The sequence below is a fragment of the Dreissena polymorpha genome, chromosome 4 (assembly GCF_020536995.1).
Source record: "Dreissena polymorpha isolate Duluth1 chromosome 4, UMN_Dpol_1.0, whole genome shotgun sequence".
NCBI lineage: Eukaryota > Metazoa > Mollusca > Bivalvia > Myida > Dreissenidae > Dreissena > Dreissena polymorpha.
This window is the reverse complement of record NC_068358.1, coordinates 134970437-134989139: the sequence shown is the minus strand read 5'-3', so window position 1 is coordinate 134989139 and position 18703 is coordinate 134970437. Positions and strand designations below refer to the sequence as shown.

The following is an 18703-nucleotide window of genomic DNA, read 5'->3' as shown; positions in this document are numbered from 1 at the left end:
TTAGCCTGTGCAGTCAGCACAGTCACATCAGGGATGACACTTTTTACTAACACTGGATGTTCATTTAGAAAAGACTTCTTTTAAATGAAAAATACCATATAAGGGTAAAGAGTTGTCCCTGATAAGTGTGTGTGGACTGTGCTGACTCATCTGGAACTGCACTGAAGGCATATGCTTTAACCCTTCCAGTGCTGGAATCGAATTTTGAAGGCCTTTGCAAACAGTTTGGATCCAGATGAGACGCCACAGAACGTGGCGTCTCATCAGGATCCAAACTGTTTGGTATTCTGATAGTTTTTTTTTTAATCGAAGAAAATGCTAATTTTAGAAATTCAGCAGACGACATTTTAGCAGACGACAAATTTCCCAGCATGCAAAGGGTTAAGTCCCATGTTCCCTGAGCAAGGCTCATAGGATAGTGAAGAATTCATTTTTGGCAAACATGTTTGCAACAAATAGTTTTTATTTAAAGAGCACGGCCCCTGAGATTCGGGAGTTTTTGACGTTGATGGCGGTGTGTCATACAGTGGTGCCAGAGAGGAATAAAGAAGACGGGACAATTGCATACCAGGCGTCATCTCCAGGTTTCAACAATTCCAAGTCTTGTTTTCATGCATTGACCTTGTATGATACCTGAAAATGGGTCATATGTTATATGTGGCCATTGTAGCTCTAGACCAGCTTACACATTCATGCAATCTGGTCCGCTTTTCTGTATGTTAGACACACACATGATTCGGTGATCTCATAAGCGGATAGCGTAGTTTCTGACTGGACATTGGCTGGCTACATATTGCATAAGACCCATTTTTGCATACATTTGCTGGCTACATATTGCATAAGACCCATTTTTGCATGACATGACTGGTATTTCCATTCAGATCATTTGACGTGAATGTATGAAAATCAAGTGAACAATTATTTATTATTTAATATTTTCATTATATCAAGAGCATAAATTAAAAAATAGAGGTTGAATACTTATGAAAAACTGTGTCAACTGGGTAAATACAAACCCCAAAATAATAGCTACTTACTGAACTTTCCATGCTTTTGTTTTGTTTATTATAAAAAAAAAATATGCAGAACTTGCAAAGATTGTGTACACCCCACTGCTACAAACATTCTAGCATTATTGCAATAACATGTGTATGATAATTCAATCATGTCTTCACCAAAATCATGGGAACAATGCATTATATGAAACCCCCATTAAGTGTTAAGTATTTCACTGTCAGACCTGCTTATTATTCCTTTACGTTTGGTATTCAAGTGTTTCTTTTTCCTTCCAGATGAAGCGGCCCTTGTTAAGGGTGCCAAGCAAATGGGGTTTGTCTTCTCCACTAGGACACCTGATGCCGTCACCATTGATGTGGTCAGAAATTATTGTATTTAATTATTAAACCAGAATTATGGAGGTACTGTTGTGTTTACTTATGTAATATTGATTGAGAAGTGTGCTTATAATAAAGTCTTTTTCTAATGTTACAACTGCAACAAATAAAACATAATGATACAAGTATCATCATGGGAAAATTAACTATTCATTAATTATAGGGATAGTAATTGTTGCATGCCAATTAACTTGTATTAGTTCAATAACAGCTTGTAATATCAGTTCTCTGTTTTTTCAGTTTGGCAAACAAGAAAGATATGAAATCCTGAATGTTCTAGAATTTACCAGGTACTAGTTCAATAACAGCTTGTAATATCAGTTCTCTGTTTTTTCAGTTTGGTAAACAAGAAAGATATGAAATCCTGAATGTTCTAGAATTTACCAGGTAAGTTTATATTAAATTGCTATAAATTAATGTTTAGATTATTTCTGGTATTGCTTTTTTAACTGATGTCATTGTCATATATTGTACAGACTGTTAGGATTCACATTAAGGTGAAAAGCTGAAAATGTCTTCCTTGATAAGTCTGTGCAGACTACACAGGCTAATTTGGGACGACACTTTACGCACATGCATTAAGCCTGTTGTTTTTTTTTACAATGAGGTTCATTTGATTGTGCATTTTAGCGACAGGAAACGCATGTCAGTGGTGGTCCGGACACCTGAGGGGAAGATAAAGCTGTATTGCAAAGGAGCTGTAAGTATATCTGAACGACGTTCCCCTCTCATTTAGGATATTACTAAACTTATTGTATTATGTTCCTATCTCATTTATGAAGACACTAAACTAATTGTTTTATGTTCCTATCTCATTTATGAAGACACTAAACTAATTGTTTTATGTTCCTATCTCATTTATGAAGACACTAAACTAATTGTTTTATGTTCCTATCTCATTTATGAAGACACTAAACTTATTGTATTATGTTCCGATCTCATTCATGAAGACACTAAACTAATTGTATTATGTTCCTATCTCATTTATGAAGACACTAAACTAATTGTATTATGTTCCTATCTCATTTATGAAGACACTAAACTTATTGTATTATGTTCCTATCTCATTTATGAAGACACTAAACTAATTGTATTATGTTCCTATCTCATTTATGAAGACACTAAACTAATTGTATTACGTTCCTATCTTATTTAGGACAGCTTTAAACTGATTGTATTACGTTTCTATCTCATTGAGGACAACACTAAACTAATTGTATTACGTTCGTATCTAATTTAGGACAACACTAAGCTAATTAATTGTTTTATGTTCTTATCTCATTTAGGACAGCCCTAAACTGATTGTTTTACGTTCCTATCTTATTTAGGACGACACTAAACTAATTGTATTACTTTCCTGTCTTTTTTAGGACAACACTTAACTACTTGGTTAATGTTCCTTCCTCAGTTTGGACAATACATAACTATTTGTATTACGTTCCCAGCTCATTTAGAAAAACACTAAACTAATTGCATTACATTCCTATATCATTAAGGACAGCTCTAAACTAATTGTATTACGTTCCTATCTCATTTAGGACAATACTGAACTAATTGTATTACATTCCTATCTCATTTAGGACAATACTGAACTAATTGTATTACGTTCCTATCTCATTTAGGACAATACTGAACTAACTGTGTTTCATTTCTACTCTATGAAGGACAGCCCTGTACTAAATGTAATATTTTCCTATCTTATTAAGGTGAGCAGTCTACTAACTCAATAACTGTATCAACATATGTATTTAGGAAACACTGTCCTTTCTCAGTAACTATAGAACATTCTTATCCCATTTAAGTCAACACAGTATGTACTAACTCAGTAACTATTAAACATTCCAATCCGAGTTTGGACTGCACAGGCTAATCTGTGACAACACTTTACACACATGATTTAAGTCCCGTTATCTCATAGCTGGACTCATTCCTATCCATTCAGGATACAGTGATCTACGAGCGTCTCGAGTCCAGCAAGCAGTACAGTGAGATAACTCTGCAGCACCTGGAGCAGTTTGCACACATTGGGTTACGTACCCTGTGCATTGCAGTGACTGACATTACGGAGGAAGTGTACGAGGAATGGAAGCACACATACTACAAGGCCAGTACATCCTTGCAGAACAGGGACCGCAAACTGGAGGAGGCTGCGGAACTCATTGAAAATGTGAGCAAACTAAGTGTTATAAAACAGAAAATGTGAGCAAATTCTGTGTTAAAATACAGAAAATGTGAGCAAACTGTGTGTTATAATACAGAAAATGTTAGCAAACTTTGTGTTTAAATACAGAAAATGTGGAGCAAACTTAGTGTTAAAATACAGAAAATGTGAGCAAATTCTGTGTTAAAATACAGATAATATGAGCAAACTTTGTGTTTAAATACAGAAAATTTGAAAAAAACTTAGTGTTGAAATGTAGAAAATGTGGGCGTATTTGATAAACTTTAATATCATGGTTAAATTGCTCTCCATGAAAAGCATGATCATGTGTGACTGGGAGTGTTACAAATTAAGTTGTTGCTTTTGCCCAATAAAACATTGTAACTTATTAATTTTACAGAAAAATAAACTTGCTTTATCTTGATACTACTTATATCAATTATTAAACAGATGAAATAAGTGGGAAGTAATGAAATTTAATACAGAACATCAATTATTGCTAAATTAAATCTAAAAGGCCCTTTTTAGTAGTCACCACGCATGAAATCCCGTTTTTAAAGTAAAGAGCCATGTCCCCTAACCTTCTCTTTTGAGCACTAGTATTGGTATTATCTGTTTTTTTCAGAACCTAAGTCTACTTGGTGCAACAGCTATTGAAGACAAACTACAGGAGGTATAACTTTCATGGGAATGCCAGTGATAAAAGATCCCTAGCATGTAGATCATCCTTATTTGACCCATGTCATTGGATAAGGGGTCTTTTGGCATATTTGACCAGAGTATCCCCAGCCCAGCCTGCGCATCTACGCAGTCTTGTCAGGAGCTACCCAGTGGGCTTATGAGACCAAGAAACTTTGTGTAACTTTAAAGTGGACAGGCAAGCTCTTGACCAGACTGTGGGACTGCACAGGCAGGTCGGGAGCTATAGTGGCCATATATGGCATGAGATCAATTTTTTGCATAATGGCTTATTTGTTAACAACATTTAGGAAAAAGCACTCCTGTATAAAGGCAAACCACTCAGATCTCCTCTTTGTCAGTAACAGTGGACTATGCCTTATAAGCTCGGCTGTTATCGGAGAAAACCCGAGGTATTGTTATAGCCAGTTCGTCGTCCGGCGTCAGCCGTCCGTTGTAGGCGTCGTGCTAAAACCTTAACATTGGCTCTAAAGCCAAGTGCTTCCACCTACAACTTTGAAACTTCATATGTAGATGCACCTTGATAAGTTCTACACGCCACACATATTTTTGGGTCACTAGGTCAAAGGTCAAGGTCACTGTGACCTCTAATATAAAACTTTAACATAGGCTCTAAAATCAAAGTGCTTCCACCTACAACTTTGAAACTTCATTTGTAGATGCACCTTGATGAGTTCTACACGCCAAGGGTCACTTGGTCAAAGGTCAAGGTCACTGTGACCTCTAAAAAAAAAAATTCTGACAAGCTTTCGCAGCCAAGCGTGGCACTGTTATGCGGTGCTCTTGTTTTTAAACTTTTAATTCTACAGATATGTTTAGTTTACATGTTTTTGATTAGAAAAACAACCTTTGTACATGATTAGTGTACTTTTAGTAAATAATGTATTAAAATAACGTAAATTATCATAGATTTTTAATTTTACTTTCAGTTACCTTAAATGTCATTTTCCTTATACAAAGAAATGAGTTTTATAAAGAACTTGAACATGATAAATATGTTGCATATAATGTTATACAAAGTTGATTAGATTTTATTGATAATTTTTACCAAAGATACACTTGCAACAATTTACGTCTCTATGAACAGGGTGTCCCGGAGACAATTGCTAACTTGGCAAAGGCAGATATCAAGATCTGGATCCTAACTGGTGATAAACAAGAGACTGCAATTAACATTGGTAAGTTGTAATTGTTGGGGTAAATTGAACATTCACGGTGCAATTGTTAACCCTTTGAGTGCTGGAACCAGATTTTAAAGGCCTTTGCAAACAGTTTGGATCCAGATGAGACGCCACAGAATGTGGCGTCTTATGAGGATCCAAACTGTTTGCTATTCTGATAGTATTCTTTGGAAAAAAATGGAAGAAAATGCTTATTTCAGAAATTCAGCAGACGACATTTAAGCAGAAGACAACTTTCCCAGCATGCAAAGGGTTAATCATAGCTCCAACTGCAATTACTTGAATATTCATTTGATAGCTACACATTTTAAAGTTAAGTTAAAAACCTGTTTGATGACAATTTTATTAAGGACATTTTTACTGAATATATATTTTTGAGTTGACCTCTTAATACACGATTGTTTTGTTGCAGGTTACTCGTGTAAACTGCTCAGAGAGGGCATGCCATTGCTTATTGTCAATGAATTCAATCTGGATGTAAGTGTGAAACTTGTACACTATCTTCACATCCGATCTGTATTGTAGTAAACACTTATGATTGAAAGCTGACTTCATTCACCAAAAATCGGCTCATAGTCACAATAGGAGACATTCATATGATTTAAACTGTGTAATTTCATCACTTGCCTTGATGTTCAAGATTATGAATATGTAATACTCTTTTTGTCCCATTTTGTAAGTACTTAATTTGTTATTGTATTTATATGTAACCTATTGACAAATGTGTGAACTGTATTACCGCACTTGCCTATCTGTACTTGATTTTAAATTTGCTCTTTTTATGTCCCCCACTATAGTAGTGGGGGACATATTGTTTTTGCCCTGTCTGTCTGTTGGTCTGTCTGTCTGTTTGCGCCAACTTTAACATTTTGCAATAAATTTTGCTATATTGAAGATAGCAACTTCATATTTGGCATGCATGTGTATCTCATGAAGCTGCACATTTTGAGTGGTGAAAGGTCAAGGTCATCCTTCAAGGTCAGAGGTCAAATATATGTGGCCAAAATCGCTCATTTTATGAATACTTTTGCAATATTGAAGATAGCAACTTGATATTTGGCATGCATGTATATCTCATGGAGCTGCACATTTTGAGTGGTGAAAGGTCAAGGTCAAGGTCATCCTTCAAGGTCAGAGGTCAATTATATGTGACCAAAATCGCTCATTTTATGAATACTTTTGCAATATTGAAGATAGCAACTTGATATTTGGCATGCATGTGCATCTCATGGAGCTGCTCATTTTGAGTGGTGAAAGGTCAAGGTCAAGGTCATCCTTTAAGGTCAGAGGTCAAATATATGTGGCCCAAATCGCTTATTTTATGAATACTTTTGCAATATTGAAGATAGCAACTTGATAGTTGGCATGCATGTGTATCTCATGGAGCTGTAGAGCTGCAACGATTCACCAACAGCTCGATTCGATTCGATTTCGATTTCAGACACTCCGATACCGATTTTTTCGATTCGATTCATCTTCAAACCTATTTGTATCATATATTCACTCTTATGCCTCAAAATTAACATTTCTGTTCAAATGTGATTTCAATAAAACACATAAAAAATAATAGCAAATGAGGACTCAATTTTAATATAAAAACTTCTGACTAGAAGATTGTGTTGATTGCACAATAATATAAAAAATAAATAAATAATCATAAGAACGTATCTGGAATCAGTTGAATGGTAGTACTATCGCTATTACATCTTTACCCAAAACCGCTATAAGCATGTCAACCACTGTGCCATGACAGCATCACCTGTTACCTGTAGGACAAATCACATTCTCTAATAAACTTAACAAAACTCCAACAGAAATAGAACTACTTTTCTGGCTGGCGACTTGAGTAGTTGCACTTGTGCGACCTCATTGTCTTGCTAAATCAACGTTATGTTTGCGTTTGACATATTGCATTAAATTAGATTAGTGGTTGAGCTGGACTTAGTGTACGCCACATCCATGAAGCACAGTTTACACTTTGCTTTATTGGTAGGGCTACCATCCCGAAACCCAAAATACTGCCACACTTTTGATTTTAGCTTCTTAGGCGCATCTGATAATTTAATTTGTCGGCAACAACTTGTTCAGCCATTTTGACGCTTTTTCCGAAAGTAGACCGTAACGGGCTTATTGATTGGATGACTAAAGTAATAAGCAACCAATCGCGCGCGTCGTAATTACAGGTAAATATAAAACCTACACCTTCCTGTATCAATAGTCAGAATACAGCGCGCTTTACGTATCTATGTATATTTATGTATATATGTTAAAGAATCGAATCGAATTTGGTAGGTTTGGTATCGTAATCGAATCGAAGCATTTCGAATTGATTTTCGATGAATCGGATCGAATCGTTGCAGCTCTATGGAGCTGCACATTTTGAGTGGTGAAAGGTCAAGGTCATCCTTCACAAGGTCAAGGTCATCCTACAATGTCAAACATCATATAGGGGGACATTGTGTTTCACAAACACATCTTGTTGGCCTTTGCTATTAAGTTATGCTATATTAGGCTTTATATCATGTGTAACGAATTGACCAACATGCAACCACATTTTAATGACATGTAACCTATGTGCGTGCACAGGGTACACGTGAGAAGCTACGTAAGCACGTGGAGGATTTTGGAGAGTCGCTACGCAAGGACAACGAGGTGGCGCTCATCATTGATGGCAAGGTACCCTGTCTGGTTGAGTTCTTAGAATGGCTGGTACCCTGTCTGGTTAACCCTTTACCTCTCAGATATACAGTTTACGTGTTTGAAGTGCCTTAGTAAATTGAAGCAAATTTAAGACCATTCAAAATAGATTCAAGTTTTAAAGGGATTATTTCCAACCCTTTGATACTGATGAGTGGCAAACGGCATACAACCTGAACAAACTGTGAGTTATACGCAGGCTGTCCTACATTTATGCTGTATGCATATAGCCAATGTCGCTTTGCTTCTGAGCAGGAAAGGGTTCAGTTCTTAAAATGGCTGGTGTTAACCTTGCCCACTTTAAAAGGGGTCTATTAATGGCAAATTCAGTGTTTTGTTTTGAAAGATTGCTATAAATAAAGGTTGTCTTGTGGGTTTTTTCAAAAATAAATATTTTATTGCTTTTTGAAAAATATCTTCATAGCATAATGTGAATATGCCTTTTGGTACTCCTGTATTTATTTATAGGAAATACCATCAATAAGCACCTTTAAGCATTATTAATGGGCTAGTTAATTATGTTCTTTGTATTTTATTATTCTATGAAAAGATTCTATGGCCATAGAGATACTAGTAGTATTTCATGTGCTAGATATAATGTGGATGTAGTGTACATGTCTGTTTGTCCTCACACCACACCTAGAACAGTCCAGCTCAATCAATTACTATACACATATATGATAGCAAAAGCGGCATTGAATAAAGACATAAAATATCATTTGAAGTGCCCATCAATTTAGGCTGCACAAAAAAGATAATAAAAATATTAAATTCATGAAATAGTTTGTGTATCTGCATTAACCTATTATAATGTATATATATTGTTAATGGACTGTGACTTAAATGGTTAAATGTGTGGTAACAGTTTCCTAGGACTGATTTTTTAAAAGTTTTTGTCCTTGCCAATTGAGCCAAAATGTAAACAAAATAGTTAATTTATCCTATAATGTTTCTATTCAGATCTGGTTAAATACAATTTATTTTTAATATCTGCGACTTGCTTTCTTCTAATATACATTTTAAGTTAACCTCTGAAAATAATTTTGCTAACCGCAGTTTCTGAGCAATACACAATTAATAGCAAGACTTCTGACTTATAGAACACTTTAGAACTACATTTGTTATGAGCTGGACTATAGCTGTTCACAAAGTGCACTTTTGTTTTTACTTTAGCACAAAAATAACCCTAACTTCAGAAAGGTGTTTAGTCTGGTTTATTGATGTCTCGTTTATTGTCCCCTACCGGTGAAACCGTAGGGGACTTATGGTTTGCGCTCTGTGTGTCCGTCAGTCAGTCAATCTGTCACACTTGTCTGGATCTTGCGATAACTTTAAAAGTTCTTAATATTTTTTCATGAAACTTTAAACATGGATAGATGACAATATGGAGATTATGCACGTCATTTCATTTTATTCCTACCTCAAAAATTCTAGTTGCTATGACAACAAATAAAAAATCTGACAATGGTGGACTTTCACCGGTAGGGGACCATATTGCTTGACAATATTCTTGTTTTCTGTAGTTGATTTTATTCCAGATCTCATTTTTATTTTGTTCATTAAGAAAATGTTTCAAGATTTTGTATTTGTAATTGAAGATTTGTGATATCAGAATATAAATCCGCTATGAAAATATGAAAACCATTTTGTATTGTGCTAACAGCAAGGTCATTCTTTTATGTTGCTTCAACAGCAGCAGTATGTGTTTGTTTTCACAGAGCCTGTGTCACGCACTATCTTGTGACTGTCATAAACAACACCATCGCCCAGTGGGCATTGAACATGTGAAATATTCAGCCAAATATAAAGTATGATCGTTGTCTGGATTTTGTAACTGTAGCTTGGCAACATGGCATCCTGCGTTCCTACAAATCTGTCATGTGTATACGGTGTTCCGTCTAAATGTTGACATCTAATCAATATATATCCATGTGTCCTTTATGTCATATCATTATTGTTACCGTAGTATAATAGAGTCTAAAAACACTACAAAGGTATACTTAAAAAATATTATGACTATGCATTTAAGCCACACCATGCAAAAATGGGTCTTAGCTCCAGACCAGTCTTTTGAAGTTACATGTTTCTTTGCTGAAAAAGGAATTTTACTGGTATGATTTTGCAGAAATATTATCATTGTGACAAACAATCATAGTGAATGTGTCTCCATAGACATAATTCCATTAATTATATTTATTCACTAAGCATTTATAATTTTCTTACCTAACAAGCTCATATTGTATATATCTTATTGTCTTATTTTATATAAAGCATATTGTTTTGCTGTATGCAATGATATGAGATATTCAAATGTTAAGTTATGATGTCTTGGTTAATATATTGATCATTTCAGACAAATATTACAGAAATACTTCCAATAATATTTCCAATATGTATTGTTGAACAATTATGCATTTCTTTCTAATGATGTATATTTTTCAGAATTGAGCTTTATAAAAAATTCAGACCACAAATTGTACCCTTTCTGAAGTTAGCTGTTGTGCTTAGCTTTTAGAAGTTGTCTTGCACTTCAGTTTTCTTTTCTCCATGTTTGTCCCCACTGAACATTTTTATGTACTATTGAATATAAAATGTTGTTTTTTTGGTTTTTTTTTTGTTGTTGTTTTTTTTGTTTGTTTTTTTATTCAATATAATACATACAATGTATACATGTATATATACAACATAGTGATTGTACAAAGCAATAAAGTTCAGACATGTTATACAAGATATGTTAATATGTATTTTTTTTTTAAAGAGAAAAGAAAAGAATAACAGAAGAATAGTTATGAAAAATGATGAGTTGTATAAATCCGGAAGAAAGCATACTGGACTTGTGTGTTTTGTTATATATTCACAATGATCTTATAAGATTGAAAAAAAAAATATACAAAAATATTTTAGAGTGAAATGTATATAAGTGGACAAACATCATGAGAATTTAATCCGATTTCATTTTTGTTCAAAGATTTGTAATGTGTCATTACTGAGGGCTATTTCTTTCTCAGTCTGGACTTTAAGTTTAAAACTATGGATAAAACAATTAAAATTTGGTACTTGTTTTTTGTATTTCATGTTAAAGATAAACAATTTCATCATTATAAGAATAAAATTCACAATATTATTACAGTCTTTTGATTTCAATGAGTAAATTCCGAAACTTACATTTAAGAAAGATAGTTTAACGTTTAGTTGCTGTTGTTCAAAAAAAGATGTTAATTGATTCCAAATAGGCTGGATGTGTTTGCACTCCCAAAAAAGGTTTTCTATAGTTTCGATGTTTTCACTGCAGAAGTCACACAGATTTGAGTTAGATAATTTGCATTTAAAGAGATATTTATTTGTAGCTATAATTCTATGGATGTATTTATATTGAAAATTTCTCAGAGTGCTTTCAATAGTTGCTTTATATGGCATGGTAAATATGTGTTTCCAATTAAGTTCATGTACTCCGAAAAGGACTTGCCATTTGTTTTGGGTTTTTTAGTTTTCTGTAGGGTTTTTAATTTGTAGTGTTTAAAATATTTTATTTGTTTTGTTTTTTCTTCCAAGTATATTTTCTACGAATGTTGTTTGAGTACATGGTGTATTATTTGTATTGATTTCAGATTTAATATGTATGGGTATGCTTTTGATTAATGTGTAGTACTTCAGAAAATTATTTGAAGGTATTCCGTATTTGTAGCATATATCATTTAGAGTAGAAATCCCTAATTCTGTAGTCATATAATTGGTCGACATATTTAATGCTTCGTTCAAACCAATCTTAACAGAAAAACGTCTTATTGATTGAAGTTATGTCTTTATTGTTCCATAGAATAGTTTAACTGCTGGTTTGGGTTTCTAGGTTATGAGTGACATCACTCCATGCTGATAGAACATCAGACAGAAATATGTTTTCGTTTGCAATTTCATGTAAGATAGTATTGCTGATGTAACATTCAAAGAGTAAGGAGTCACCATACTTTTTTAGGATTTTCTGATAAAATAATTTCCATTTACTCGTATTGGTATTATCTAGGTATCTTTTAACCCAGCTGCATTTGATTGCATTCAAGAATGAGTCAATGTTCGTTAATTGGATACCTCCATTTTCTACAGATTAAATTAACTGAGTTCGTTTTATTTTATCAGGCTTACCGTCCCATATGAAATTAAGTATTGCTGATTTTATATCGTTAATAATAGCATTTGGTGGATTTGGGAGGACTGTTAATACATAAATTAATTTAGGAAGTGCAAATGTTTTCAATACTGTGTTTTTTCCGATTAGTGTAAGTTTACGGTGATGCCATGATTTTAAGCAGTTTTTGAAATTCTGAAATTTAGGTAGTATGTTTTTAAGAACTGTATCTTTTTCATTATTTGTGAAAGTAATTCCTAACGTTTTGGCTTCATCGGATGTCCAAATAAATTTCATTTCTTTTTTATATTGGACATTACTTTGTTTTAATTTACCTACTCGTAGCACAGTACATTTACTTTTGTTAAGTTTCAGACCCGATGTCATTCCGTAAAGGGTTAGCGATTCTATTAGGTTATGGAAAGAATGGTAATTGTTGTTTAAAAAATAAGTTGCATCGTCAGCAAATAGGGACTGTTTGATTTCTTCGTCAGGTTCTAGTGATATGCCTTTTATGTGTTTACAGTCCAACCTGCCAATAAAGACCACTCAAGGGATTTGGTCGTTGTGGTCTTTGTTCACAGGTGGTCTTTATTCGCAGGGTCGATCGAAACTTTGCAAAATTTGCGAGTAGTTTTTTAACAGGTACCTTATCTATGTATGTGCTCTATTGTTTAAATGTTTGAATACTTATGCATGTATAATGAAATAAAGATTTGAATACACAGTTTTGTTTTACATTTGTATATTTATTACATGTTGTATTTCTATTCCCTTATGTTTTTATTATTTATTTATTTTATCATATACTGTATAAATAACTATTGACATACATGTATACGTACATGTACATGTAATTCTACAAAGAACAAAGTACAAAATACACATAACATAGCAAACATTTATACATGAAATACATGAATCACTACTACACAACCAGTAAAGTTGACAATAATGGACAATAAATGACATCTGATATTTATATAAGACTGAAAACATCCAAGTAGAAACAACAAAACACAATAAGCACTACGACCCCGTCCCCCTCCACTCAAGACACACAAAATCAAAACACTCACTTAAAAAAATCACTTATTTTACTCTGCTTGACACTACTCTTGACTTCAACCCGCTCACCACTCTGAATCTTAAATACAATGCTGTTTCTTTTTACAAAAGACTCGAGCCAGCCATTGCTAGCCTTAAAGTCCAAATATCCTAACTCACACGCAAACTTCAAGGCTTTCTCCTGGATCATAGGTCCAGACACAGGCAAGAGCCTTGCTCTTGCGTCAACAAACCACTTATGCACTAAGTCATTCACTGACGCGATTCCGACTTACGCTTAGGGCGTTTACTTTCACAGTTTACGTTCTCCTCGAATTCGTCCATAATCTCATGTTAACGCTTTAAATTGCTCTGAATTTGAGTTTTTCCTACACCAAGATCACTAGCCACTTGTCTACAACTGTGTCCTTTACCTAACAAACTAATGACCTTAACGTGTTCTTCCAACGTCAAGAACTTATGCTTGGAAGCCATGATGGTTAACTTGAACTGACAATTTACTCTTCTATAATCTATGAACGTCTTATTACACAGAAATTTAAGAAGAGAATGACTATTAAAATGTTTGTCTTTAATAGGCATCGTAAATGATATGAAACTGTTAATTTCCTTAATGAGTTTATGAAAGCGCCAAATTTGTCTTTGATATTTTCGGCTATTAGTACACTAATCGCGAGTCACTTAAATACAAAGGCAAATTTTTACACTTTTGACAAACTGTCAAATGCATAAAAGAAGCAGGCGACTACCAATTAGCAATGCATGTTAAATAAACAAACAACTGCTATCGAGTGCAATAAACTGTCACTTGCCAATATCTCCATAGCAACCGACGAGTCCACTGGTAAGATGTGTATCACGTGACTACGCAGCGTCCTGGCGGTCATTTTGTTTTTTGAAAGTTGCGAAATCGTTGATTTTTATGATTGCAGTGGTCGTTGTAAGCTATCAAAATGGAGATTTGGGAATGTAAAAGGGTGGTCGTTGGTCTTTGTTCACAGGTGGGCTTTATTCGCAGGTTCAATATATAGTGAAATCGTTCGGGAGGAAATCGGTGTGGTCGTTATTGACTGTTGGTCGCTATTAACAGGCGGTCGCTCGGGCAGGTTGGACTGTATTTGATTTGATGTCAGATGTGATAGATACTCGATGCAGATAATAAATAGCGATGATGAAAGTGGACATCCTTGTCGTACCCCTCGTTCGATGTTAAAACTGTTTGAAAAGAAGCCATTGTTAATGATTAAACTGTTAATATCGGTATAGAATAGTTTGACCCATTGAATGAGACTTTTACCAAAGTTCATATTTTCTAAGCAAGAGAACATAAATGAATGATCAAGCGAATCGAATGCCTTTTCGAAGTCTGCAAAGAATATTAGACCAGGATTATTTGAATTGTTGAAATAGTTTATGCATTCTTGGATAAGACGAACGTTTTCACCAATGTAACGTCCTTTTATGAAACCAGATTGAGATTTTGAAATGATTGCTGGTAATATTTTTGTTATTCTGTTTGCTATACTTTTAGTTGCAATTTTATAATCATTGTTTAGTAAACTAATTGGGCGCCAGTTCGATAAGGATTCTAAGTTTTTTCCTGGTTTTGGAATGAGTGATATTATACCTTGTTTTTGAAGCATAGTTAGGTTTTCATTATTATATGAATAGTTTAGTGATTTAATTAGATGTGTTTTGATATCATTCCAAAATATTTTATAAAACTCAATGGTGATGCCATCAGATCCTGGACTTTTGTTATTTTGCATTTCTTTTAGTGCTAATCCACATTCATATTCATTTAGTAATCCGTCACACAATAGTTTTTCTTCTTGATTTAAAGCGTGATGTGTATTTTTAAAAAGGGTTTTATTTTCTTCTAGTATTTGAGTTCTGTTTGTTATATCTTTGCCATTGACTACTAATTTGTGTACAGTTTTTTGTTCACTTCTACGTTTTTCAATGTTTGCGAAGTATTTTGTATATTTTTCATTGTGTTCAACATGCTGTGCACGCGCTCTTAGTATTATTCCATTGAGATGTGTATGATAGATTCCATCTAATATTTGTTTGTTTAATGTTATTTCATTTTCAATGTTGGTGGTATCATTTGTGTTTTTTTGATGCAATTGTAAAATGTTGTTGATAAAGATTTTGTAAGCAGTTGTAGACCTAGTGTTATGCATTCCTGCAATATCTTTTATGTTATTATTGGAGAGATTTTCTTGATTTTTAGCTTGGCTGTTTTCGGAGAAAACCGGAGGTATTGTTATAGCCAGCTCGTCATCGTCGTGTTGTGTCGTCCGCATCGTGCTAAAACCTTAACATTTTGTCAAGGTTTTGAACATTGGCTCTAAGTTCAAAGTGCTTCAACCTACAATTCTATAACTTCATATGTAGCTGCACCTTGATTAGTTCTACATGCCACACCCATTTTTGGGTCACTAGGTCAAAGGTCAAGGTCACTTTGACCTCTAAAAAAATAATCTGACAAGCTTTCATTTATTCAAAACTGCACGGAAGCCGAGCCTGACACCCGTTATGTGATGCTCTTGTTTAAGTTTCTTTTTGAACAAGCTGACTTTCAACTCTTTTAATTGAAGGGTTGGTCTGGGGCAACTACAAAAAAGCCCTTTATAAAGTTTATAATTTTTCAGTATTTGTAATTTAAGGAGAGAAATCATAATACAGGTGACAAGAGATCTTGTCTCACATTTGATTAACTAAGATTGCATGTTCTTATTGACATTTATCACTTAAACAAATAGTCACTAGTAACTTTAAAAATCATGTCATCAAGATTTAACTACAGTTTCAGGAAATCACGAATCATCGCCTTTCTAATGAAGTTGGACATTCTGAATGTTGATGATTTATCATTTGTTTCTTCAGACGTTGAAGTATGCCCTATCTTGTGACTGTCGACAAGATTTCCTGGATATTGCCATCTCATGTAGAGCTGTCATTTGCTGTAGGTAGGTATTACAATGTATGTGTTCCCAACATTTGGTTCAGACCACCTGCATTATGCCACTCTCTTTGTTTGTTGAGCAGTAATGATTCCCCCAAATACAATTTCATTTGAAAACAAATTGGCTACCAACCATGTTAAGTCATATAAAGACCAGCTTTATAAAACGACCTATTTGAATATTGTATTTATGAGTGTCTTAAAACAGGTAAGACTTAAACATGAAACCTGTTGGACAGAAGTCTTGTCACAATGCTGGACACATCCAAATTCTGTGAACAATTAAACCCTTTGCATTCTGGGAAATTTGTCGTCGGCTAAAATGTTTTCTGCAGAATTTCTAAAATTAGCATTTTCTTCAATTTTTTTTTCAAAGAATACTATCAGAATAGCAAACAGTTTGGATCCTGATGAGATGCCTCGTTCTGTGGCGTCTCATCTGGATCCAAACTGTTTGCAAAGGCCTTCAAAATTTGGTTCCAGCACTAAAAGAGTTAAGGGACCACTTATTTCAGAGTGTCACCTCTGCAAAAGGCAGAGTTAGTGGAACTGGTGAAGAAATCCTGCAAGGCCATCACACTGGCAATTGGTGACGGCGCTAACGATGTGGGCATGATCCAGGCAGCAGATGTCGGCGTCGGCATCAGCGGGGTGGAGGGATTGCAGGCGGCTTGTGCCTCGGACTACGCAATAGCTCAGGTGAGATTACATTTTGTTTGTTAATTTGATAAATATGATGGTTAAATGCTGTTTGTAACGCATTTGAAGCATAAACATTAATTAATGTTTTTTATAAAACTTTTGGACACATATAATGGATGCAATTGCCTGTTACAGTTAATAGGTATATATCCAAAAACATAAATTAACTTTAACATAACAATAGTGAATATCACATTTATTAAAGCCTTGATCTGGGTATATCCCATTTAATGCATATGTGTATAGTGTCCTCCCAGTGTATAGTGTCCTCCCAGTATATAGTGTCCTCAGTGTATAGTGTCCTCCCAGTGTATAGTGTCCTCCCAGTGTATAGTGTCCTCCCAGTGTATAGTGTCCTCCCAGTGTATAGTGTCCTCCCAGTGTATAGTGTCCTCCCAGTGTATAGTGTCCTCCCAGTGTATAGTGTCCGCCCAGTGTATAGTGTCCTCCCAGTGTATAGTGTCCGCCCAGTGTATAGTGTCCTCCCAGTGTATAGTGTCCTCCCAGTGTATAGTGTCCTCCCAGTGTATAGTGTCCTCCCAGTGTATAGTGTCCGCCCAGTGTATAGTGTCCTCCCAGAGTATAGTGTCCTCCCAGTGTATAGTGTCCTCCCAGTGTATAGTGTCCTCCCAGTGTATAGTGTCCTCCCAGTGTATAGTGTCCTCCCAGTGTATAGTGTCCTCCCAGTGTATAGTTTCCTTCCAGTGTATAGTGTCCTCCCAGTGTATAGTGTCCTCCCAGTGTATAGTGTCCTCCCAGAGTATAGTGTCCTCCCAGTGTATAGTGTCCTCCCAGTGTATAGTGTCCTCCCAGTGTATAGTTTCCTCCCAGTGTATAGTGTCCTCCCAGTGTATAGTGTCCTCCCAGTGTATAGTGTCCTCTCAGTGTATAGTGTCCTCCCAGTGTATAGTGTCCTCCCAGTGTATAGTGTCCTCCCAGTGTATAGTGTCCTCCCAGAGTATAGTGTCCTCCCAGTGTATAGTGTCCTCCCAGTGTATATGTCCTCCCAGTGTATAGTGTCCTCCCAGAGTATAGTGTCCTCCCAGAGTATAGTGTCCTCCCAGTGTATAGTGTCCTCCCAGTGTATAGTGTCCTCCCAGTGTATAGTTTCCTTCCAGTGTATAGTGTCCTCCCAGTGTATAGTGTCCTCCCAGTGTATAGTGTCCTCCCAGAGTATAGTGTCCTCCCAGAGTATAGTGTCCTCCCAGTGTATAGTGTCCTCCCAGAGTATAGTGTCCTCCCAGAGTATAGTGTCCTCCCAGTGTATAGTGTCCTCCCAGTGTATAGTGTCCTCCCAGTGTATAGTGTCCTCGAGGTGTATAGTGTCCTCCCAGTGTATAGTGTCCTCCCAGAGTATAGTGTCCTCCCAGTGTATAGTGTCCTCCCAGTGTATAGTGTCCTCCCAGAGTAGCCTATGTAGTCTTCACAGGCTAATCAGGGACGTCACTTTTTGCCTAAAGAAAAAACTATCTAAGAAGAGACCTCATTTAAACAAAAAATGCAATACAAGCAAAAAGGCACAGGCTTATCTGGGACACCACTTTAGGCACATGCATTAAAGCCTGTTTTCACTTGTATCTAGTTCCGGTTCCTGAACAAGCTGCTACTGGTACACGGTGCCTGGAGCTATAACCGCCTCTGTAAGCTGATCCTTTACTCCTTCTACAAGAACATCTGTCTCTATGTCATTGAGGTAAACTAACGCTT

The 18703-nt window shown here is 35.4% G+C and overlaps 1 protein-coding gene across 10 annotated transcripts in view; it reads left to right on the top strand.

The window, feature by feature from the left end:
• Nucleotides 1-18703, top strand: part of LOC127876686 (phospholipid-transporting ATPase IA-like) — a 110674-nt gene that overhangs the window by 62850 nt on the left and 29121 nt on the right. For all 10 annotated transcript variants that reach the window (XR_008048028.1, XM_052422081.1, XM_052422082.1 and 7 more), the window contains 12 exons: nt 473-584; nt 1293-1375; nt 1732-1781; nt 2025-2094; nt 3337-3561; nt 4181-4228; nt 5342-5432; nt 5848-5912; nt 8022-8111; nt 16216-16298; nt 16810-16993; nt 18579-18689. Coding sequence is in view for 9 of the 10 variants with exons in the window: in XM_052422081.1 (XP_052278041.1) it covers nt 473-584; nt 1293-1375; nt 1732-1781; nt 2025-2094; nt 3337-3561; nt 4181-4228; nt 5342-5432; nt 5848-5912; nt 8022-8111; nt 16216-16298; nt 16810-16993; nt 18579-18689 (1212 nt within the window). In the remaining variant the exon portion in view is untranslated. The remainder of the gene's footprint in view (nt 1-472; nt 585-1292; nt 1376-1731; nt 1782-2024; nt 2095-3336; nt 3562-4180; nt 4229-5341; nt 5433-5847; nt 5913-8021; nt 8112-16215; nt 16299-16809; nt 16994-18578; nt 18690-18703) is intronic.